At 35.7% G+C, this 26,601-nt stretch overlaps 1 protein-coding gene across 1 annotated transcript in view; it reads left to right on the top strand.

Annotated features, from left to right (window-relative positions):
* The first annotated feature begins 9,027 nt into the window (after window positions 1–9,027).
* The window catches only part of LOC140159038 (ras GTPase-activating protein 1-like), a 35,243-nt gene continuing 17,669 nt past the window's right edge, over window positions 9,028–26,601 (top strand). Inside the window, exons 1-10 of the mRNA XM_072182365.1 lie at window positions 9,028–9,203; window positions 11,799–11,948; window positions 13,091–13,226; window positions 13,857–13,927; window positions 16,805–16,922; window positions 17,289–17,320; window positions 18,472–18,524; window positions 22,994–23,141; window positions 24,018–24,096; window positions 26,055–26,193. Of these exons, the coding sequence (XP_072038466.1) occupies window positions 9,028–9,203; window positions 11,799–11,948; window positions 13,091–13,226; window positions 13,857–13,927; window positions 16,805–16,922; window positions 17,289–17,320; window positions 18,472–18,524; window positions 22,994–23,141; window positions 24,018–24,096; window positions 26,055–26,193 (1,102 nt within the window). The remainder of the gene's footprint in view (window positions 9,204–11,798; window positions 11,949–13,090; window positions 13,227–13,856; window positions 13,928–16,804; window positions 16,923–17,288; window positions 17,321–18,471; window positions 18,525–22,993; window positions 23,142–24,017; window positions 24,097–26,054; window positions 26,194–26,601) is intronic.

Here is a 26,601-nt window from a genome sequence, read left to right as displayed (position 1 = left end):
ATTTTGAGTAATTATTAAGTCCCCGCTTATATTAAAATAATGAGTTTCTTTAAAATTTAGTTGAAAATCATATATTTGTGCATGGAGGTTTGGATAGTCTGAAAAATAATAATATGTTTTGTGTCGCAATTTTTGCGAGGGTGTAGTATAAGTATAATACATCATTATGTCATATAGTGACGTAAAATGGAGCATGTTAGTACTTATTTTAGTATTTCTGCAAGAGACCTTTGGTACCAAATAGAACAATATCGGATGTTTAGTAAAAAACAGAGGGGTTGTTGTAAAGCGTTTTACTGTTACTATAATAAATTAATATTTTGGTCATTAAATATTTTTTAATCATTAAATATTTTTAATCCATAATAATCCACTTACAAGCATGTTTGATCCATAATAATCCACTTAAAAGCCTGTTTGAATCAATAGTATTATGCCCCCTTTTCTGTGCGCGTTACATATTTCATGATCAAATGGAATATAAATAAGATTATAATCTAAAAAGAAGACGACGCTCTTTTAAACTTGACATTATTCGACCTAAAATTCCAATCAAATCCAAATGTTACATTTTATTATTTTCCCTTTTAATTCATTCAATTGTTAATTTCGGCTTTTCTCACTCTCTTTTTTTATCTGCTTCATCTCTTCATAATGGATGTTCAATCATTATTGGTACAAAATATTTTACCGTAATTAAAGAATAAAGGGCGACAGCCTTAATTCAACGAATGATATCATCATGATGATATATATATGATATATAGATCATATGATGAAGATGAAGATGATGATGATGATGATGAGAAGGAGGACTCGAGGGGGAGGGGGACTGATGAGGAGAATTGAGGAGGAGAAGAAGGAGGTAGCACTCACTTAGCGATATTCATGCTCAGGCTAGGCAGTGCAGTATTAATAATTATTTCGGGGTAATTTATATGACATTGACGTCAATCATGCATGTCGATATCACGGCCAGCGTAATTTTCACATGCATTGCATTTGCAAGCGTTTCCGCTGCTTTGTGCAGGGATTGCAGGGTCGGGAAAGTATGCACTGCTTTGTTTATTTCTGGTATATCATCATCATTCCTCATAAATCTGCGAGTGCAAAGTCCATACTGTCGCCGAATAAAAGTGAACGCTGCACTGATAAGAAACATAGGCAACAGTTACACAGTCAGTAGCAGAGTATTGCAGCAAACAGGAAAAGGTCCAGAAGGAAATAGCAGGTAACTGCAATTAATACGTACAGACCAGGGTATTAAGAAGGCATTGAGTAAGACAGGAATAAAGTACAAGTAAAAGGTAAGAGCGATTTCTGTGTTAATGTATATAACATAAAATATGTGAATATTAGGAGCGAGCTGACGTGTTAATAGTAAAACATCGTACTATAAAGTGTGCTCATATGAATTAAATCATAAATCGGTATATACATAGGCCATAGAGCTTAAATTAAACAGGAATAATAGGTAATTACTTTATTAATTTAGATTTCTGAATAAATGCTCTATTTAATTTTTAATTTTTTTTAATATAAAAAGTACACAATCTGTGGATAGCCAGGCTATGCTATCATGACTATTATGTAGTGAGAGCCGTAATGATCATCATACGCTCGATTTCAATGATAAATCAGTCAACGGAGCTGAGCTATAGATATAGACTAGAGAGCGAATACATGAGTCATTCTGATACTGCGGCTGCTTCATATAGGAATTATCATATAGACTGGTATGTTTATGGGCAGTTCTTGGTTGCTGTGAGTGAATGTTGATAAAGACTGACATTATAGATTTGTTAATTTATACATGTGTATACATTTCTTGTTTTTGTATGACTGGCTCTGTGAGTCTATTTCCTAGTACCGGTTCTAATCCCTTTGTATTATTTCTTGTTTAATTATTTTTGGTATGATATAATATTGGTATAAAATCATGTATCCCCAACATATTCAATGCCACCCGTGCATTCTGTCTACGATCTGTCTCCCTCGTTCTCCAGATGTCTGTCTTTTTAAAGACTATTTTTTATTTATAGGGGCCTATGTTCTTTCATTTTTTTATATACTTTTTACTAGTATGCTAATCACGTATTCTTTCCCTCTTTCTTTCTTTCTTTCTTTCTTTCTTTCTTTCTTTCTTTCTTTCTTTCTTTCTTTCTTTCTTTCTTTCTTTCTTTCTTTCTTTCTTTTTCTTTCTTTCTTTCTTTCTTTCTTTCTTTCTTTCTTTCTTTCTTTCTTCCTTCTTTCTTTCTTTCTTTCTTTCTTTCTTTCTTTCTTCTTCTTCTTTTTCTTTCTTTCTTTCTTTCTTTCTTTCTTTCTTTCTTTCTTTCTTTCTTTCTTCGTTCGTTCGTTCGTTCGTTCGTTCGTTGGTTTGTTGATTGGTTGTTGGTTCGTCCTTTCTTTCGTTCCAGTTTCTGTCGTTCTTTCTTTCTACCTTTCTTTTTTCCCTTCTTTCTTAAATAAATAAAAAAATAATAAATAAATAAATAAATAAATAAATAAATAAATAAATAAATAAATAAATAAATAAATAAATAAATAAATAAATAAATAAATAAATAAATAAATAGATAAATAAATCTCAACTAACTATAATTTGTTACATGCAAAACATTTTCTGCATTTGAGAGTGAATTCATGCAGAGCATAATGTATTAAAGACCTCATTTTTGCATTGGGCCTCAATGATCAATGATGAACTTCCATTGCCCTACATCACGACAAAATGCAATTTGCAGAGACTCGAGAGACTGTTTTAGACGATAATCATGAATTCGGAGAAGGAAAGTGATGCTACTGCTCTGGTAATGTCTTATGATTATTGTTGTTCCAAGCGATACAATATAGCTGCCGTTTCTATTTTGTGCTTAATGTTAAAAATGCGGATGCGAGGTGCAGCCGTCCGAACGGAATGATGCAGTTGCTCTTCAAAGACTAAACGCGTCGCTACATGCAAAAAGTGGACTTACCTTAGCGGCCCCTTAGCCCCCTTAAATATTACCATTTTGGCGGCTGGGTATATATAACACGAGCAATTAGTTGTCCCTTCCCTTCGTTAATTTTTCTTTATAATTTGGACTTTCTTCACCCTTAGTACATTTTTACAGTTGCTCCCTGAAAAGTGAAACTTTTTGTCAATTTCCCCCTACCCTGCCCATGGTTACGTCCCTTTAATCTACCGAGTTCAGATGTATATAGAGACTGCATTGTTGAGCTGAAATATGGCAGTATATCCCCTGCAGGGGTTCTCCATATATGCGTCATGTGACGGTCAATAGACTCCCTTTTTGAGCCAACCTCTATATACACTCAATGACCCCTTTTTTCATCAGCTTACATCAATGACCCCCTTACACTAATGACCCCCTTTTTACACCAAATCTGCACATTTTTGCGCGCTTCGCGCATATTTAACAACTTTAATAACATTTTGGTGGCTCTCTTCAAAATTGCAAATTTTTGCAAAATTTTGCACATATATTTTGTTGAAGTTATTTTCACTGTCAATGACAAGCAATGTTTAATGGTCCCACACTGAATAACCAAAAGAATCATACACCGCGATAGACACCAAGGACCGGTTTAGTCCTATACTTACAATGCTTACAATTTAACATCGTTCATCACCTTGTAAGATAAATCAATCAAATGAATGGCCAGCCTGCTGGCGTAGGAAGCCTGACCACTAGCCAAGCTTCGAGAAATCGGACCCTACAATGTAGTGTCGTACTCCGGTAGGCACGGGTAATACACCCCCTTTCATATCGAGTTCATGTGTGTCTCTGTGAGCGCAACAAACAAGTTTCCAGGTATTTTCACAGTAGGCCTAATCATGAAAGCCACAATATATACGATTTCCATCAAATTTTAATTTCGTTATAATTTACCCCCAAATGCTGGAATAATATTAGAAATAATTGTCAGGAAGGGTTTCTGTCCATTTTAAGTCCCGGGGTATAAAAGGGTAAAGTGAAAGAAATAAGCTGAAATACCAATAGTTATTTTGACTGTATGAGTTCTATGGGGGGAGTATTATATGAATATGATGTCGAAATTGGTCTGTTTACCTGTACAAATACAACGAATTTGGCCGATTCCATTTAGGTAAAAGTTGGAACTTGTGATAAAACATTTACAAATATGCCAAAACAAGAATGTTTGAACAAAAAATTCCTCGGTATTTTGTATCTAAACATTTTGAGATAAAAAAAATAATGTAACGATAAAATGTTTATGCCAACATTTACCGTTTTCCCGATTGCATATTAATTTGTTCATATTTCCATAAGCGTTTCTCCAGAACTAATGATGATGATGGTTATTGGTATCGGTCCGTTAACTTCATTGACTATTAAAGTAACACTGAAGTCAATTCACGGTTAATCAAGTTATACTTAGCAATATATATACATTTACTAACCTAATTAATGCTTAATGGGTTTGTTTAAACCATAAAATTAATGCAAAGATCAATATCCAACATCGAACTAAATAATTGTCATAAATTTATATGCTATTTTCATTTTAAACTAGAAATAATACATACTCGACTCGTATAAAAAAAAACCACTCAAGAAAAGAAAGGTTCCAAACGGGTACTATAAAAGTGGCAGGGAGAACCTTGCCCTCGAACCATAAAAAAATGGATTCACATTGCGCGGGCTAGCCTGCTGAATTAGGAAGCACGACCACTATCCATTCCAAGCTTCGAGAAATCGGCCCTTCATGTCTTGGCTCCATGCGAAATAATACAACCATGTACGATTTTAATGAAAATGTCTTCTTTAAAACAAAATTTGAACAAAACGAAAATATTAATTCAAAAAGCCTTGACTCTATTCGAAATGGGCCTACATTACAAGATTTAATCGGGATCGATTTAATAAAAAAAAGCGTTGTAAAAAATTAACAAAACGAAAAGTATTAAATCAAAATAGCCTTGGCTTATCAGTTATCTCTACTTGTTGTCTTATAAGACAACAAGTAACAAATAACATCTGAGAAAAACACATAACATCTCCGGATCTCCGGGAGGAGGGGGGGGGGGATACTCTGTTTGGTTTGGTTTTGGTAGGAGTGTGCCGCTGAGAATTTGAAAGTGGACCCATCAATATACCAATTTATCAAGAAATTTGGACTCATTGATAACCCAAATTGTCTTAGTTTTTACCAATTTTGCTCAAAATTTTGTTAGATTAAGGTAAAATTGGGCTATTTTCCGAAAAAAATTAGAACATTTTGAAAAAAGGACCCACCCATGTCCCAAAATTGGCCTGGAAAAGGGTCATTGATATACCAAAAGGTCGAAAATGCTACCTATGTTTGCGGTACGTCCCCGTATGGTTTTGGCTATAACATCTGAACAAAACTAAAATATCGGAATCAAACGAGTGACCTCAAAACGATAGAAATAATTGCAATGTTTTTGCGCTCGAGAATCGAGATTCATGACGTGAGTAACCAGTGATGAACGACGGATGAACCTTGTAATTAAGAATGATATTCTCTTTTCGTTGTGTTTGGAAAATGATGAATAACAAAGACGAGTGAGTGCTTGCAGCTCTTTATTAAATTCGAAAGATAAAATATTCAGAAGCAGAAGTTAAAAATATGATTTTAATCAATTTAAATATGATGATGTACATGAACATGATGAAATTATAAGGCAGGAATCTATTATAGGCTATAGATAATTCGGGTGTTCTAACTTCCCTTAAATTTTCCAATTGAATATTCGATTAAAAAGATTGATTTTCAGTGTTTTGCCGATTGCAGTTAAGAGGGATAAATCGTTTTCGACTGAATATTCAATGATTTGAATTTTCAATCCTAATCAATCAATTCTGTGATATTCTCAATTCTTTCCGGTTAATATAGATATTCAGTCGAAAGGATTGATTGTTATTGCTTTTCAATCTTCTTTATACTACTGGACTGAAATGACAAATTCATTTAAATTGCCACAAAAAGGTTGAAAATATCCATTTTCCACACTCTAAAAAGGTTAAAAATTATTCTACCCATACTCTCTTAATGTAAAAAAAGTGAACATTTACCGTCTCCTAATTTTGATTCAGAAGAGTAAAAATCACTACAAAAGAGTAGAAACATCTTGTAAAAGAGTGAAAATCACTCCTAAAAGAGTTCAAACAACAGAGAGGAAACCTCTCTTTTAAGGTTATTATGATACAAGGGACATTATACTCTTTTTCGAGTAATGTCCCTTTAAACACGGTAAATAATGTCCCTTTGTACCGTGAAAGAGTGGTTAAAAGAGTAATGTCCCTTATATCATACTTTAGTGGTTTTCAGTCTTTTAAGAGTGGTTTCACTCTTTTAAGAGTGGTTTTCACTCTTTTAGGGTAGATTTTCGCTCTTTTGGAGTGATTTTCACCAAATCATTTATCATGTTTATAGGCTCTTGAATGAATATGCAACGCACGTCATTTGACAGTATAGGAGTAACTTACTTAATTGCATGTTGAAATCCACAAAAAGAGTGAGAGTCAATCCAAAAATCCATCGTTTCAATATGAATCCTATTGTCAACCGTTAAAAGATATTTTAAATATTTCAATGAGGCATCATTAGGTTTTATAATACAACCACCCGCCGGAATTGGGACAAGGGAAGGGAATTTTGCCATTTTATCATTGGCCATACGAGTCATAACTACCACAATTTCTCCCAGGAGAAATTCAATTTCTCCTAGGAGAAATTAATTTATCTTAGGAGAAATTCCAGCCACGCAGCGCCCCTAGAAATTGAATTCTCCTTGGAGAATTGTGGCAGTTATGACTCGTATGGCCAATGATACCACTTGGCCCAAAATAGACAAAAACGACCAAAACCTGTAAATAATCTAAATAGTAAATATCATTCACATCCCTTTCTTGCAGTGACCTGTGGTGATTTTAACTCATTGAACCAAAATTTCGGCCAATTTAAAGCTAAAATTGCACATTTTTGCGCCTTTTGAACGGCATTTTGTCCCGGGATTTTGTCTTTAATAACTTAATTTTGGAAGCAGTCAGACAATTTTATTCCCTTCGAAACCGTCGTAATTATTGCTAATGCGATAAAAATGTCAACGGTTAAATAAACTTTAGCTCGCCGTACACACAGTCCACAGATAGGACTTGCTTCTAAAATAATAAAAAAAGAAAAAAAATCTGTGGCTTTAATAAGCGCACACATAATTTAATGGCTTCATAATAATAGTCACGTTGGGACTTCTATATTCATCAGTCATCCTTTCAATTCATGCTAAATTAGTTTGAATAAATTTGCATTGGATCCGGAACAGAAAGAATTAAAGGGATGCACTTAACCCTATTTTGAACAAAAATTTATATATTACCTTCAACCGTATAGCAATATCATACAAAATATTTATCCATGAGATTTCCCCGGGAGATATCTCTTTAACTAAAAATTGATGTCGTTACTGTGGGTAGGGGGGGGTGCACCGACCATGATTGGGGGCACCTGGTCTGATGGGGGGGGGGGCACAAGCCGTTTTCGGCAAACTATGCGATTTTTTAAAATTCCAGATCGATTGGAAGGGGAGGGGGGATAACGTGCCCTGTGCCCCCTATGCATATGACGCTACGCAACTGTTACTGTCGTCATCATCATCTTCATTATCATCGTCATTATCATAATCATAGCTAATCATCATCTTCATCATATCACATCGTCGTCGTCATCATCATCAAATGATGCAGCGCTAGAGGCCACTTGGTGCAACATTTTATGATTTTTGGACAAAGGCTCTAATATTGTAAGCTCCCTATAGGTGTGTTGGATAGGAGCATTCCAAATTTTGTGGTTCTTAACCTCCTTGAAATGTCATTTGGTATTTTTTAAATGAAAATTTTGGCAAAAAAACGAAGAAAACAGCAGTATTGACGCAGTTGAAGCCCCATTCAAAATAGCTAATTTATATACTGTAATCATATACGGTAGTGTAAATTACAGATTCAACATGTAAATGCCTTATTTCGTCTCACGGCTTACGGCTGAACCACTAGCAGGCTATGTTAGCACATCAGTAAACAATGACACTACCAAAATATGAATTTTGATGATTTTTACGATCATCTGGATGAGCAAATCACCGATGGGCCTTTTAAGAATACTATATACGGTACAAAAATTATGAAATATCCCATCATTGGCCAAAAATTGAAAAACCGTCAAAAAACATGAATTTTATGCTGAGGTTAGATTTTCAAGAGGTCATTTAGCGCAAAAACATATCACGATTTACTTTTTGATGCAACATTCAAATTATTATATTAGTATAATGCCAACTAACTATAGGCTACTTTTTATGTCAAATATCTTAATTAGGCCTACCAATGAAATTTACCAAGTAACGTTTTTGGTCAAAATGTGACAAATTCACAAAAACAATGCACAGTACAAAAAAACCCTTTTAAAGGGGCATTTCGTGATCCACAGCCTCATCCCCCCACTTTTCTCAAAAAAAGTTGACTGAGATTTTTATATCACTGGAAACCTCTGGCTACATAATGTTTAAGTACAAAATATTTCTTGCAGATTAATTCGTTTTGCAAAGATATCGTGAAATTTGAATTTCGTTCTGGTGCACCAGAACGAAATTACAACGCATTGTCTATGGAGCAGTGTAATACACATAATCATGCATAACTCGCAAACGCAAAATCGGAATCAACTGAAATTTTGGGAATAGGCTTTTTTCGTGGATATGTACTGAAAAATGTCATAAAAAGAGGATGATAGGATCACGAAATACTCCTTTAAGTTTGATCTTAGGAAGGAAAGGCGAAACAAATTTGTTTTCGTGCTATACCATTTTCAAGACAATTTTTGACAAAATGCAAGCATTGTGAATTGTGTCCAGCAAGCCTTTCCAATGAAAAACGATGGACACGCAGTGTAGCACCCTCTACAAAATCTAGGGATTTTTGCATGTTTATCGATAGGGACATATTCTTCAACTAACTGGCAACCTTTCTTGTCTTGATTTCTAATATGGCCGCTGCATCTCTGGCAGCTGACGGGAGGGGTAGACTGATGGGTACTTCATCAACACAGAGCGTGGAAGATTTTCAAGATCTTACCATTCACGATGAATTTGATCCTTTTGATCTGACGGAACTCCAGGAAGAGGAGATTGATGCACACTTGACAGCACCGCCGGAAAATCAGTAAGTTTAGGGTAGGCCTACGCACGACATAAAAATACAAATCACAGCCATGGAGTTTCAGGCATGATGATTGATGAATGACATTTTCATTGTTGCATGGTTGAGTTTGACATTGCATTTATAAGCTCATTCATGCATGTCATTGTTGTAATTAATCATGCTATCATGTGTGGTATGAATAAGGATGTAACTATCTACTTGTAATTTAGCCTCTGATCCTTGACCTTGGGTCTTTATTTTGTAAACAGGACCAATCATTATAAAAGCAGTGACAAACAAAAACATTCATGATTCATGCATTGTCACATTGTCACTGATTGTGGTATGTGGTAAATTTATTTGAATGAACAATGCTGCCAAGTTGTTGCCAACAGTGTTATGATTATCCCTAGGGTTTATCTGCGTACATTGTATGATGAACGCCTGTCCTGTGACTGTGTGTGTGTGACAGGTACACGTACGTAGTTCAATATTATGAAATAACTCCAAAAAAAAAATTCACTCGTGATCGTTATTGGTTCCAAAAATCCAAGTATTTTCATTGAATTCTCTGGTTCTGGTTTGATACTCCAACAAAGTCCCTCATCATATAAGAGCTAAGAGGTAAACAAAAATAGCCAAACATGACATCCTCCTAGAAATATCGGTTGGAATTTTCATGATTTCACACAAGCAAGCTGCACGGTCATTCAAGGAGGCGCAGGAGGTAAGCCACTAATGGAGGCTGACCTATTGACTTTGTTTGCATTTGCGTTGTATTTTGAAATATCAGATCTCATGTGCACATTACATGTAGTTCCAGTAATGTAACTCAGAATCTTCATCATTAATTTATGACGTTATTGGATCAGGTCCGTTACGGTAGATGTCATTATCTTGCTTGCAGGACTAGTACACGCAGCTCAGCTACTGTTCTGTCTGTTCATTCAAAATTCAAATGAAATTTAGAACCGTACTGACAACATACAATTATTAGTGACTTGAACAGTTTAGGGAACAAACCAAACATGTGAATATGTTTAAAACTTAAGTACTTTTAAAAATTGTTTGGAGGCTGACGTACCCCCTTCACCTCTTTCTAGGAGGATGTCATGTTTGTTTTGTTTTTAACAGTCGCTCTGTGTGGAGACACACTTGGGTCCTGAAAAAAAAAAGCACAAGGCATTTTAATATTTGAAGATATTTTCTGTGTCAAGGATTATGTTCCCTACATGTAGGCATTTTTTACCTTAAGTTTCTGTTACAAATACAATGTAGGCCTACAATTCCCCATGACACATAAAAGCCAAATGTTGACTTTAATTTTGGTTTCAATTTTCAGGGATTTTTCAATTGAAGGGAGCTATGGATTGTCATTTATCAAATTTCAGAAAATACCCCAGATTATTGATTGTTTGATTTTTCTTATGGGGGTGAGTGTACGAGTGTGAGAGTTGTCTTTGTTTGTTTTCTTGTTGCATGTTTTGTCCTTTTGTCTTGTTATACATTGAAAAGTTGAATAAAACACATGTGAAGACAAAAAAAAAACTTCAGAAAATACTTATAAAAAGTACTAAAGTTAAATTTGACAAATAGAATATTAAATCTTTTATTTAGAAAAAAAAAAAATCAACTTTTTAAGTTTTTCTGATATTAAATTATTTTACAAATGTATGGACTTTTTTTGACCCGAACAGACTTTAGTTTGTACAAAATGTAGGACATCAATCTTGTTATCAAACTTTTGGTTTGTTCTTCAAATATTAAAAAAAGATGTATTTTTCAGTAAAATGTTTTGGTCGGGCATTAAACTATGGTACCGTATTGCGGTACCTTGCCCATCTGTTTTTTAAATACATGTATACATGTAATACGGGTATCACCGACGTACATTTAGGAGCATTTTCAGTGGACCAACCAGCAACCAAGTAGGCCTACCGTACATAATGTACTTAAATGTAGGACACTAGTAACCCCGGTTATTTTTTTTAAAGGTGGTACTACATCCCTTGATAAATTTGTGACTATTTTTGCATTTTTCTCACAAAATAATAACACTGGTAATAAAAGTTGTGTATACATATTATAGGGGCAAGGAATCCAGTTACTACACTGGAATTTCAGTGACTCAAGACAGGTGGTACATTATTTATGATAACAAAAGAGGTACCGCAGACCGCTAGAATGTACTTCATTTCTTTTAAACATACATTGTAATGTATAATGAACCACTTGTCTTGAATCACTGAAATTTCAGTGAAGTAATTGGATTCCTTGCCCCTATTAATAACTTTTGTTACTGGTCAGTGTGTACTTATTTTTTGAGAAAAATGCAAAATTAGTCACAAAATTTATCAGGGGGTGTAGTACTGTAGTATCACCTTAAATTAATTACAATTGATGGGAAATAGTGTGGAAGTAAAAATATGTAAAAAAATAAAGCGACCAATCAGACCGATCAACCCAATTTTTAAGAGCATGTGGCCAGTATTCAAAAGATATTAAAAACAATGAAATAGTTAGTTGACCGATCGAATGTTTCTTTGAGAACAAGTTACCAGTAAACTTTTTTGTTCAGCCTTACCCATCTATCAATCATTTATTTTGTCAATTCAGGTGGTACCATGGATGCCTGGACAGGCAGACAGCTGAGGTCCGTCTCCAGCAACAAGGCAAACCAGGAAGCTATCTCATCCGTGAGAGTGAGCGCAAACCAGGATCATATGTGTTGTCATACCTGGGAAATAAAGGACTCAATCACTTCAGGTAAATGTACATATGGAATAATGACTTTGGTGATCGTGTGTCAATTTTTGGATTTTTGAGATATTTCAGTTCAGAACTCTAGCTGCAATTTGGTTCATGTTTTAGGTCTCAGATTCAATCTGTCATTGCTAGGCTTAGACTATATAGTCGATGTTTACCTCGAGTCACCGGCACTAGCTTTGAAGTTCAGCATATTCAGTGTTAGCTTAGCGTTACTTGGTGTGTGTACATACTTTAACGCGCGTGATCATCACTGATCAAAGTGGGGCGTATGTACATGTATGCAAGAAACAACGCGAAGCCAATGCTGCACACACACTGAACTTCAAAGCTTGTGCGGACTGCCGGTGACTCGAGGTAGATAGACTCTAGTTGGAGGGAAACAACATACATTGTAGCAACATGAAATAAATAAACAATAAAATAACAATTATACTGTAGACTTTTTGTAGAGGAATTTATAACTTTATATCATCTACCAAGTGGATTCCAGGCGAATTTGTTGAGTGCATTTGAATGCAGCTATAACACAACAAGGTGAACCAGATAAGAATGGAACAGGAATATTGGAAGGGTCTGATTTTTGATATCAAACCTGAGGTACATTTCACTAAACATTACAAAGCTTCGCAAGTCTTGAGTCATAGGTTACACTTCACTAAACTTACTTACAAATGGTACCCTTCGTATTAAAGTACGGTAAGAGGAATTTACTACAGGGACCCTTTGTAAAGTTACGTTTAGTATTGGGTATAACTTTACGAACGGTAACTTGAGTTTCGAAGGTTTAAAAGTGTAGTGAAATGGACCCCTGGGCAGCAGTGTTAACTGGTGAGAGAGGAGTATATCAACCACTGCGCCAACCCATCTTTCCAAACATTTTGGCTAAGAAAAAATAAAATAAAAAATAATTTTGGCTGTCGGCATAATGTTAGCTCATAGTTCTAAGGTCTGTGTTAATTTACACAAGATAATAAGATTTAAAATTGGCTATTATATTTGATTTGATTAGAATAGAGTGTTTTATTACAAGTCGTGGCATATAATTTTATTTTATCTACAATTTTTGGAATTGCAATGAAATTTAAAAAAGTGTACCTCTTTTTGAGACTGACATTGTTTTTTTGTTCTTTATTTTTCAGAATTACAGCTATGTGCGGTGATTTCTACGTAGGAGGGCGTCAGTTTAATTCACTCTCTGAACTGATTGGTTATTATACACATGTCTCCAACATCTTAAAGAATGAACGACTTCAGCATCCTGTTGTACCACCAGAGGTATGTGAAACAGGGTTAGCTATTTACTTTATGTAATTTCTGTCCTATAAAAAGCAGTGTCTTATATGACATCCAAATTTTGCTTAGAAAGGAGATTTATTTCCTAAGTCTTTGCATGAAGACTACATTTTAGGCTTCAGAAACCAGCTGCTGATATAGAAGTTATGAATCATGGTTGAAAGGTGAACAGCATAGACCAATACACACTATTTTCCAACAGTCAAAGTCCCTGTGCATTGTATGCTGCAAATTCCCGCATATTTATGAGGGCTGAGCATTGGATTGTGCTAACAATCAAGCCAGTGATACGTGCCTTTGTGAATACTCGATAAAGCGCTGCATGTCTTCGTGAAATATCGTAAAAATATGCGGGACATGCGTAGCAGTTTTGTCTGGAACGGTCGACCTTCATTATCTGGTGATGCTGAGGAGGAGAGAAGAAAAGTTGGCAGAAACATTTACAAACTTTAATAATCACAGGTTTTTTACAAAACAATTTTCATATCTTTAAAAAAATATAGTAATCATATCAAACAAATCATTCATGTACTCAATCGTTAAAATTCATGGAAACTCATACCAAGTGCTGTAAATATTATGTTAACTGTTTGATATTTTCTTCTTGTACAGCCTGTGGACGATAAGAGAAAAATGACCGCCATTCTGCCTTATACCAAAGTGCCAGACACAGATGAATTAAGGTAAGGTTGTATACATTGTAGACTGAAGAAGACGCAGGTATTAGCAAAATGTGCTCATTAACTTACAATGTAGCTCCTCACTATTGGGTCAATATCCAACGCAAAGTATTCATGCAAAAAAAAGATCCATTTTGAAAGTCTGCTGCTTTTTGTTTTGGAAAGAAATGGATGGCCTAGGTCTTGTACCCCTTCCACATAAATCCAACCCATAGGATATAGTATATTTTAATCACACATAAATTGTGGTCCTCAGGCCAAATTACAAGTGGTTTACAAAACATTAAAAAAATACAGTATCAATGAATAATAACAAGGAAAAACACTGCGACTGCTGTTGATAGAAAGTAAAATATTGCACTAACAACTTTAGACATCAAGAAACATCAAAGACACCATTCAAAAACATTATAAATACACACTAAAGGGTAAAAATGGCACAATATTACCAGATTTAAAAAAGTCAGAATATGCAAAACAGTTCCGGGGCACTTAGTTGCTCAATAAGTGATAAAGTATTGAAACGATCGGTCCTTGCATGAAGTTGAGAGATTTGATTTGCATTATGAAGGACCCTGCCATGACTCTCTAGTCTGGTAGGAGGGATGAGATCTTTTGTTCGAATAGAAGCAGAGAGCCCTTCGGCCAACTAACGACAATGGTCCTCTCTCCTATATCAGCTGGAGAGTTTAGCTGGCAAAGATTAACAGCGTTGACATTAACTACCATACAATTTGCCGAGAACTACCGTATCCCATACAAGTTTGCTTCAAAGATCTTACTACATTCCAGGATGATGTAGCTGTTGAAGACCAATATACAGGGCCCGGATACAGGGATCTCAGTTTTCAGGCAATTGCCTGATTTCAGGCCTTTTGCTACTCCAAATTACTTTTATTATTTATTTTCAGCCTGTTTTGAGGCTTTATAGCTGAAATTTACGCGCTTTTTCAGGCTTTTCCTGCCAAGTCACTTCAGGCCACTTTCATCCCTGAATATAAGTGAAAACTTTGAAAATGAGCACTTGGAGCTCTTGCCCAAAGCACATGAGGGATGTCAAAGCAGGGCATGCAGGGTCAGAATTTAGACAAGAATTCGAGAGTTGATTCTCGCAAACATATTTGCATGAATCAAAAGTTGGTTCTCACAAACTTTTTTAGATTACAAAGAAGTTGATCTACAAGAAAACTCGCTTCATTAGAATGAAGGAGTTGATTACAACCCCTTACAACACAACATGCATGTATGAAAATCTTTCATGTTTCCACATATTTGTGTTTTTTAAAAACCTCTCTGTGGTGTTCACTCTTTTTTTTATCTCTCCAACTCCCAAAAGAAAAGCAAAATCTGAAATGTTAAAAAAAACTCTGCATAATGCATCTTGCACGACCTGGATCAATTTTATTGTCAACAGCACCCTCTGTATTATCAATCCAATGTGACAGGTTGCTAATTTGTGCACATATATAGTGTGACTCTGTGTGAGTGTTTTGTTGTCAGTATGAATGATTTCCTGAACTCCTTTGCTTGTACTTTATTTGCGCTTAACTAAGGCATCCAGGAGCGCCTTGTGCTCCCCTCTCTCTGCCACTTTCAGCTGTTTCTGGAGCTCCAGCCTGCAACGCTTCAGCTCTCAGTTCAAGCTTTTTCCTCTTCAGTGCCAGTCATTTCAGCTTCATCTCCTTGTCTGTTGCGTGCCTCATTTTAAAATAGTCAAGGAGCTCCACATCCTTTGGCCTCCTTTTTGGTGCTGTCAGTGGTTAATCAATGCCGGATGGTCCTGGTTCATCCATGTCAGTGTCTTTGTCATCTCTTTCACATGGTCTGAGTAGAGAAATCAAACAGAAACAAAGAAAGGAAATCAGATGGGAATGGGAGCTATAAATCTTACTCATGCACTGACGAGTTCTGGATTGGACAATGAAAATGATAATAATAATAATAATAAGTCAATATTTGTACAGCACAATTTGTATCGGAGATGCCCCATTGCGCCTTACAACTAAAGAGGAAATGCACACACATAAAATATACAATATGAAATTTACCCATACAACAGATTGAAATTACAAGATTGATGACACTGGATATTAAAAACTACACCTTAAAAGTAATCTAAAAATAAAAAACAAAACAAATGCCAAACATGTACATAATCAGTATTAAGATGATAAAAAGATACACTAAGAATTTAAAAAGGTGCGTCTTGAGCATTGCCTTAAAACTGTCCACAGAGGGGGCTGATTTCAGAGTATGTGCATAGCAGTAGCACTAAAGCTGTTTTGAACTCCTGATATGGTGACCTTTTGTTGTAATGTAAGCCTTCTGAATTATGCACTCACTTTTGGACTTTCCAGTTGTTTTTTTTTTGTTCTTCGTACATTTCTGAACATGGTAGCCATATGGAATTCAACTACCATACAGGATTTGGACCTGAGACCAGTTTCTTGTTGTCCAGTTAAGGAAGAGCAGGCAGTAAATATACAGTTCAGTCCTGATCCTTGTCATTTAATTTTCGTTCTAAAAGCTTTGGAAGAGGCTTGGAATGATTTGGAGATCTTTTCCCTTGTCATAACCTCAAAGGTTACAAGGCAAATCCAAAATGCTCAATGGAGTTTTCAGTAGGATATTCAATTTAGTTTTCTAAATGGATTTAATTATTATTTTGTGGTACAATTTAATACCGAATAATAGAGTGCAACTTGCTAGTACATGTAGACTTGAGTCATTTTCAAAGTTTAGGGTTGGGGTAGGGCAGTCTTTTAATAAGACTAGTAGAGTTGCACCCTATTTGGTAATCACTCCTATTTTTTGATGTTGTTCATTTACATGCCTTTAAATCTGATAATATGACATAATATTTTTTTTTTGTATTTTCAGTTTCCTAGCTGGTGATCTGTTCATTGTCCATAATGAATTAGGAGATGGATGGTTATGGGTAACCTCTATTAGGACAGGAGAGAGTGGCATCATTGTTGAAGATCTTGTCAAACCTGTGGTAAGTATTGGCTAATCAACCCAAAGTCAAAAAAGTGAAATAAAGTGTTTTGAACTAAATGTAAATATTAAATAAATCAAGGAGATAGCCTAAGTGTTCACTCTTAGCAGACTCTAATACTTATGTGAGATATTCCAAAAAGTGCAAAAGTATTAGTTGTCAGAATTATTGACAGCTTTAATCAGTGTATTGGGCTAATCCAGTTGAATCCGCTATGGAAGACTTGACCGTAATCTCACCGATTCAAGTAACTCCAAATTTGAAATTGACACTCTGTGAATCTTCAAATAGATAGGCCTATATACTGTTTTAAATGTGTTCTATCTCTAACTCTAACCTTATGTATTTCTTCTCTGTTTCTTTTAGGAACCAGGGGCAGACAACAATGAAGGCAAACTGTAAGTCAAGCTTAGGCCTAAAAAAAATGTTTTGATTGACGTAACCCGACCGACCCTAAAAATAGGCCCGACCCTAGACTTTTTTTTCTTATTTTTTGCAACAAAAAAATATATAAAATATTATAACAAAATTAAAATTAAAAAAAAAAAAAAAGAAAAAAAAGTTCCAAGGCCTTTTTCATACGGAATTTACAGCTTAAAATGTGTGTGTGTACAAAAAAACTAATAATAATTTTAAAAAAATTGCTGAACAACCTACCCAAATTTTTTTTTATGTTACACCAATCAAACAATTTTTTTAGGCGTTATTGATTGTTTATTTCCCCCAGTATAGGACAAGGAGTATAGGATTTTTTTGTGAATGAATCAAATAAGTTGAAAAAGAGAATTTTTAATGCCTTGCTGTGATTGTTCCATCAAAGAAATTATTTTACATTGTAAGCAATTAGGATATGTGGCCATTGGAAGACCAAAATTTATACCATTTAAAAAAACCAAACAATTGAAATACAATAGAAGTATGCCTTGATTCATGAACATGTCAAATATGACTGTTTAGTACAATTAGTGTAATCTTTGTACAAGCCTTGAAATAAGCAGACTGGAACCAGGAGCAATTTGTTTTGAACATTGCTCCTGGTTCACTGGGATTTTACAAGAACCAGGAGCAATTTCTGAAGAAACAGCAATTTTCAATATTAAATCCTTTTCCTGCATATATACAATACAGCATACCAGCACGACTGCATCAAGTGCAAAACTGTAACCAGGAGCAATTTAGTGTTAGTGTATTGGTGGCTTTACGAGGGTAAATTTGCTCCCCACGCCCGCTTATATCAAGGCTTGTCTTTGTATCGTATTAGCAATGTAGTCTTATTCTTTGGTTCATTTCAAGTTCGGTAGTGACGTCAGTGCTTTTTTGCGGTTGCACTGCAAGCGTGCCGATAAAGTATGTGTGCGATTTGATACAGCACCTAGCAAAATGTGCACCTGTGGCACTACTGAACTTCAGGCGAACCATTGTATAGTAAACCAAAGTTTTAACATTTGGTAAACGTCTTAAGTGCTTAATTTATAATAAACATTTCAAAATAAGCATTTGTCAACATCGTCTTAATTTTGCCTTATTGGGTCCTATTATTTGCTTACAGGTGGTACCATGGCACTATATCCAAAGATGAAGCAGCCAATATGCTTCTTAAAGGTAGGGTCATATCGTCATAAAACACAGACTTGCATGTTCTTCACACATACTGTACAAGTGGAAATTTTTGTGTGATTAGTTTTTCGCCAATTTTGAACTATTTCCCTTGTTTGAAATTTGTGATTCTAACTTTGCTTACATTAATCTATCAGGGATGTAAGTTTTCAGGCTTTGGCCTGAATTTTGTAGTCCAGATTTACACAATTTCTTTTATTTTCAGCCCATTTTAGGGCCATTCTGGCCATTTTCACACTGTTTTTCAGGCTTTTTGTCAAAAGTGGACTTTCATACTTTATCTATCCACAAAAGGAATATATTTGCGAGTTGTTATTTTCACAGCAGCTTGTAACATGAAATGTGTGAAAATAAATGAAGCGCTAAAATGACCACTTTACACTACAAGGTTCCAGTCCTTCATGTGGTTACAGATGTACCTTACTTTAACCCAATGAGAACTACCTGCCGATTGGCTAAAATGAATATTGTGTCCAATTTTGAACCAATCGAGGAGGGTATTAATAAGGTCTTCTGCAAATGCAAGTTTAACCATAAATAGTTTAAAGCCTAGTCATAATTGGCAATTGAAATGAGCATTTCAAGTTAAGATGACTAGCGTCCAGGGGTTAAGCTGTATAATGTTTGAGCCTGTATAGCTATCAGTAGTCTCCCATGCCAAATAGGGAGCTATATATTGTCCAGTTGGCTTCCGCCAGGCAATGACCACCTTCATAAATTCCACCTTAAATCAATCATATGACACATAGTAACATCCATTTCACTAAATTGATTTATGATCGGTACCCTTTGTAAGTAATAGGGATTTATTACAGGGACCCTTCGTAAAGTTATGTCTAGTAAAAGGGTATTTGTAACTTGTGAACCGTTACTGAAGCTACGGAGGGATACAAGTTTAGTGAAATACACCAATGGTCTTTGGGATCAAAGGTTATCTTCATGTAGCAGTCACTTGGTGTCATTGTTAACAATAATTGTTGGAAAAATAACAGGACCCGGTTAAAGTTTAGCCACAGTAGAGAATGTCGTTGTCTGCTTCACAAACTGTCGAATCTAAGAAAGCAGCCTTTTGTGATTTTTGTATAACCGTCATCTAATTGTGATGAGATACACTATAAAGTTAATTTTTTTTATTAATTTTGAGGTATTATCACAATATTACAATCTCATATCCATTCATAAAAGTAATTTGAAATATACAATAACAATATGAAATATGCTGATGTATACATTCAAGAAGTATGCTGAAATATACAATAACAATATGAAATACAACATTGATAATAAAAATCACACAAGGCAGCCTTTTAAGATACTACAGTATGTGAAGCAGACAACAATGTGACAGCAGACGACACTGGTGATCGGCAGATCTCCTTGCACTAGGATCCAAAACATTGTCATCTATTAGTGCACAGTTCTTTAACCTCCTCTGAGAACAGAGGAAGTGTTTGAAACACTGTTGGATGAACTACAAGAATTCAAATGGGATATCATTGGATTAGCAGAAACCAAGAGAGAAGGACAGGGGATTGTTGAACTACAGGGAGGAATGTGGTTGTATAATCATGGTAAAACTGAAGAGGACACAGAAGCAAAAGGAATTGGATTTCTTGTACATCCAAAACTTACCGATTATGTCACAGAAATAAAAAGCTACTCCAACAGAGTAGCTGCACTGAACCTTCACTTGACAGGAAAAGACCAAATAAGCATCATCCAAGTGTATGCGCCCACTAGCGAGTACGATGATGAGATAGTAGAAATATTCTATGAAGACGTGAGTAAGGCAATAGAAGCCAACAAAGGAAAGTATACCATTGTAATGGGCGATTTTAATGCCAAAGTAGGAGAATGCCAACCAGATGAAGAGGCCATCATGGGAAAATTTGGTTATGGACAGAGAAATAAAAGAAGTGAAATGCTACTGGAATTTGCAGCACAGCATAAGCTGGTTATAGGCAACACATTCTTCAAGAAAAATAAAAACCGCTATTGGACATGGGAAAGCCCCGATGGACACCCCAGAAACCAAATAGACTTATTCTCAGTAGCCAAAAGGGAATTATCCAGGACTGTGGAGTTATCACAAATGTAGATATAGGAAGTGATCACAGAATGGTGAGGGCTAAACTTCATATCAGCAAAAAGACTAGCCAGGCTTAAATTTATCAGAAATGAAAAGAAAAGCAAGATTAACATCCTACGACTAAGAGAGAAGAGGTCAGAATTCCAGTTGGAATTGAACAATCGCTTTGAGGGACTAGACATTGAAGAGTTGGATATAGACCAAACATACCAAACTATATCCAGCACTGTGATGGAAGTGGCAGCAGAAGTAGCTCCACAAGAGAAGAGGAGGAAGCAAACAACTGAGGAGGACAAAGAGATTGAGGCCCTGGACAGAAGGAGGAAAGAATTAAGAGAAATTATCGACAAATCAATACCTGAAAAGAGCGAATACAGGGAGCTCGTCAAAACTGTGAGGAAAAAACGTAGACAGAGGAGCAGAAAGAAGAGAAAAGAACAAATAGAAACCATTCTCAAAAGTGGAAGAGGACCTCAGCATATTGCAAAGCTGAACCGGAAGAAATCAAGAATGCACCAAATGAGACAAAAAGATGGTATCTTAACAAATGACAGGCAAGAGATACTTAATGTATGCGCAGACTTTTATCAAGACCTGTATAGCTCCAAATCAAATGAGGCAAAACCAAATACAATATCACCAGACATATCAGCCATCCCAAGTATAACACAAAAAGAAGTGGAAATGGCGGTAAAGGAGATGAAAGACAGCAAAGCACCAGGAACAGATGACATTACTAGTGATATTATCAAGATTGGAGGAGAGGGATTACTCAACATTTAGTTGGACTCTATAACCAAATACTGGATGAAAAAAGGATACCAGTTTGCTGGAAAGAGGCAAAAGTGATCCTCCTTTTCAAGAAAGGTGAAAAACAGACATCAAAAACTACAGACCTATCAGCCTGTTATCACATGTTTACAAAATTTTCACAAGGATAATACAGAACAGAATTAAAGGAGTGCTTGATGAAAACCAACCAAGAGAACAGGCAGGCTTCAGAAGTGGATATTCAACAGTAGACCATCTGCATGCCATCAACCAACTTATTGAGAAGGCAAATGAATATAATTTGAAGCTATGCATTGGATATATAGACTATGAGAAGGCCTTTGACTCAGTGGAACATAAAGACCTCTTTACAGCACTACGTAAAGTTGGAGTCAACGAAGGTTATGTCCAAATTCTCGAGGACATATACACAAATGCCACAGCCAAAATCCACATTGAAAACGATGTTTCAAAAACAATCCAAATTCAGCGTGGTGTGAGACAGGGAGACACAATATCCCCAAAATATTCACTACAGCAATGGAAGATATATTCAGAAAGCTGAACCTACAGGAGAGAGGATCAACATAGATGGCGAGAAGCTAACAGATCTGAGATTCGCAGATGATGTAGCTTTGGTGACAAGATCAGTAAAGGATATGGAGGTCCAGTTAAATGAGCTGAATAAAGGAAGTCAAAAGATTGGACTGAACATACACAAGGGCAAAACAAAATATATGACAAACTACCAGTCAGAGGATGTCATTGAAGTTGAAGGCGATGTTATCGAAAAGGTGGATGGTTACAAATATCTCGGCCAAACAGTGAAGATGGAGGACAACACCAGGGAAGAAGCTTTGATCAGAATAAAGGCAGGTTGGAGTTGCTTTGGAAGATTCAAGGACATTCTATGTGACAAAAAGTTACCAATGTATCTGAGAAGTAGAATGTTCAACCAGTGTGTATTGCCAACAATGACATATGGGGCAGAAACATGGACAACAACCAAGTACCTGGAACAGAAATTACAAACAGCCCAAAGAGCAATGGAAAGGAAGATGCTTCACATTACCTTAAGGGATAAAATTAAGAACACTGAAATAAGACGTCAAACTCAAGTCAAAGACATTATGGTGAAACTCAAAGAAGCGAAATGGAGATGGGCAGGTCACCTTGCACGAAGGGAAGATAACAGATGGACTAAACGGCTTACAGAATGGCAACCAAGAACAGGGAAAAGATCAAGAGGAAGACAGAAGAGGAGGTGGCGTGATGACATTACTGCCTACATGGGACCTACATGGACAAGAAATGCAAGAGACAGAGAACAGTGGAAGAATCATGAAGAGGGCTACGTCCAACAATGGTCGAACACAGCCTGGTGAGGTGAGGTGAGTTCTTTAACCCCAATACATTTGTACATGCATTGAGTGACCTTTGAAAATTTGGGTACAAATACTCATATTCTGCAACTTGAGGTCAATTTTTGCACTATGATTGTTTAATTGAGGTTATTGGACTATGCCATTGGGATGATGCCATTCCAGAATCAAATTAACCTGTTTTGTGACACTGCTTCTGTCCTTGCTCCCAGAAGGTAATATCGGCAGCTTTGTAATACGAAACAGCGACAAAAATCCTGGTGATTACTCGTTGTCATTCCGTGGTCCAGATACGATACAAAGATTCCGCATACAGAAACAGCAAGACCAGTACGTAATGGGTGGAAGGTATTATAACAGGTAAGAATTACGTGGTGGGGTGTCTGTGGGGGGGGGGGGGTTGCATGGCTTAAAGGAAGACTCCGCAATCACAACATTATGCCTTATATGTTAGAAAAACAATTATCAATCATCTAGAATCACATTGGTTGGTTGGTTGCAAAAATATTGTTAGATTCATTTGCACAAGCTTGTGTTGCTGGCAAAATATGGTCTTCCCAGGTCTTTAAAATTGTAGAAAAGGATTCTTAATCCTGAGAAATAAAAATTCTATTGTGTTCAGATTCAATTTCTTTATTTTCCATTTTTTGTACTGTTATATACATGTAGGCCTATAAATAATATTTTGCAAATGAGTCCAGTTCATTTACACAAGTTAGTGTTGCTGGCAAAACATTGTCTTCCCAGGTCTTTAAAATTGTAGAAAAGGGCGCTAAACCCCGAGAATTAAAGTTTCTATTTATAAGCTAAAATTGTAGAAAAGGACGCGTAATCATGAGATTTAAAAATTCTATTGTGTTCGAATTCAATATCTTTATTTTTTCATGTTTTTCATTTCCCGTTTTGTTATATACATAATGTAGGCATTTAAATAATATTTTGCAATGAGTCTGGCCTTCTTTTTTGCAGTACTTAATGAATCCCAAGTGTGTAACTGTGTAACAAAGGCTTGCTTGTGAGTGTTGGGGCAAGTCAAATAATAATAATTATGTTTTCAAGTTTCTGAGTAGCAAATCATTTTTAAGCTCTACTTCATGATATATGACGCATGTGTGGCTCCTATTTTTAGCTAAATATCAGAATTAATATGTGAAAGATGTGTCTGCACTTTGTGTATGATATTGTTAAGATGGGTTCCTTGTTAACACGCCTCACACGCTCTTCTTCCTGTGGCAGCCTGGATGCAATAGTTGATCATTACACCAAAGAGGAGATAGTAGATGGCTATAAACTCAACAATGCTATAGCACCAAAGGTGAGTTACGTAAAGAGGATGAATAAGTGACGGAGGTAGACAAGACAGACATACAGAAAGTATGACAGAATAGATAGACAAGACGGACAATACATACAAGCAGACCGGTCAACCGTTCCGATTTAATCGGATTAGTTCCGATTTTTGAGGTCAAATGTCACAAAAATCGGAAACATCCGATTTGAAAATGCCAAGTGACTTTGGAGAATCACTGGACCTATTCTTAAGTGCTAGGATCATAAGGATCATTCACAGTTAATTAAAAAAATTGGAAAAAATTACAGTTTGTTATTCTTAATATGCAAACCATTAACCAATATTTACCTCTTCATGTAGCACATATTATAAAAGGCATGGAAAACCAATGCATCTATAATATGTGATACATGAAGAGGTAAAAGGTTTACATATTAAGGATAACAAACTGCAATTTTTTCGTAATTTTTTTTTTCAAAATTGGTTTCAAATTACCTGTGAATAATCCTAATACTTCAGAATAGGTCCAGTGGTTCTCTAAAAATGCCAAAAACAAACATTTTTTTTTAATTAAAAAAAAAATTATTACAAGTGTTTCGCTTCTCGCTGTACTCCAATATTAGACACCAACCTTAGTTCCAAAGGTTAGCAATTATGCAGCGTTACAGGTGAGTGCGTGCTTCGCGCGCACCCTGTACAGATTTTTATTTTTACATTGTTGGCAGGTATGTATTAGACAGACATACAAGACAGACAGAATGTATGACAGAATAGGCAGATGAGACAGACAAAACATACATACAAGGCAGACAGACAGAAAATATGACAGAATAGGTGGACAGACAAGACAGGCATAGAAATCCTTTCATAACTTCATGCGCCGCGCATGCAGATAAGCGTCACATAAAAAAGTGCAGTTGGTGTTTACAGAGATGCCTGATTTATCAGGAATTCATGATTTTTGCCATATTTAGCCAAACATTTAGAATTATTTTTGGCAATGAATGAGTGGCTACACTTCCCAACTTCCTGATTTTTTTCAGCAAGCAAGTGGCATCTCTGAGTTTACAAATCTGGATTTTCTTTCCTTGTACATGTATTTCTAAAAAACATAACAAAGTACATACATATCAAAAAAGCTCAATTTCACGAAAGAAACAACGTCTAGAGTACACAGCCATGTTAAGGTTTAAGAGGTATTGTGAAGAATTGGTCACGCATGTATACTTGAACAGCATCTCCCTAAGGGCTTAGCTTTGTGAAACACAAATCTGTTCTCAGCGCCCACACATTTGTCCATGAATATTTATATAATATTGAATGGCTTTGAGTGTGATACAAGAATATATTGCACGAAAAAATTTCACTGACTATTCAGGATTTGAACCTGGGACCTTTATGTATGTGTTGACTTGTGTTAAAAACCTTTCTCATATTTAATTTACCACATAGATTAAACTTTATTTCTCCGTATTCAATATTATTATTATTATTTATATTAGGGTTTTGCTATGCGGTAAAATGATAATTTAAGCTTACCTAGCCACCGGGTTTAAACAATGTGTATTGTAATGTAAGCTTACCTTTTGACCTTCTTGTTTTCTGCTCTTTACTCTCCAAGGACAATTTCGGAATAATTATATATAGGTTTATTTGTAGATGTGGATTATATTTCCTAAGGTTTAACCATCCAGAATTGCCGCAAATTAAGTTTGTGATTTTACTTGTTTATACAGTAGGAAATATCCAGTGAGCCGTTACGGTGTCTGTAGTGTATTGTTGTGATGTTGTATCATGACGCGTGTTGGTGCTGTCACCCTGGTACGCGTACGCGATACGCGAACAATATTTTAGAAATATTGTATTGCATCCGGGTATTTTGCAAATATTGTACAATATACAGTTCTATTGTATCGCTCAAAAGCCTGATATAAATAATAATGATAATTATTTCTCCTGTCCTTCCATCCATCCATCTACAGAGATTCCGATCAGTGAACTCCTCATCCTCATCTGATTCCATCACCTATGACGAAATCAGGAGGCGGAGAAGCAGCGGGCTGCTTATCATGGGAGGAGCTAGGGAAGATATTGTTAAACAAGGCTTCCTTAGTAAAAAAAGTAAGTCAGCTTGATTTTGGGCTGTTCCGTTTAAAATCCACACACCCCTGTGGAAGATTTCATTGCCATCTCAATTCCAGTTGCACTTCAATCTAGCTGGAAATTTATTGCTAGTTTTGCGTTAAATTGCGGTTGAAACATGTTGAATAATGCACAAATTTGCCTCAAAACGTCACTTTAAAATGTAACATTCCTTTTCAAATATTATCGTACTACTAAGCATGTAGCATATTTTTTGACAAGATCGGGCTTGACGTCAGGTGTGTAGTACTCAAGGACTGTATCTAAAATGAAGGGAATTCAGCATTTTGTAGTAGTTCAATGTCGTTTGAATTCACATTCATTATAGTCGTGCATTGAAACTTAGTTCTCTGGGTTAATAGGATGAACAAATTTTAATCTTTCATC

The sequence above is a fragment of the Amphiura filiformis genome, chromosome 8 (genome assembly GCF_039555335.1).
Source record: "Amphiura filiformis chromosome 8, Afil_fr2py, whole genome shotgun sequence".
NCBI classification, from domain to species: Eukaryota; Metazoa; Echinodermata; class Ophiuroidea; order Amphilepidida; family Amphiuridae; genus Amphiura; species Amphiura filiformis.
Note: the sequence above shows the minus strand (reverse complement) of the source record. Positions and strands in the feature narration are given on the sequence as shown.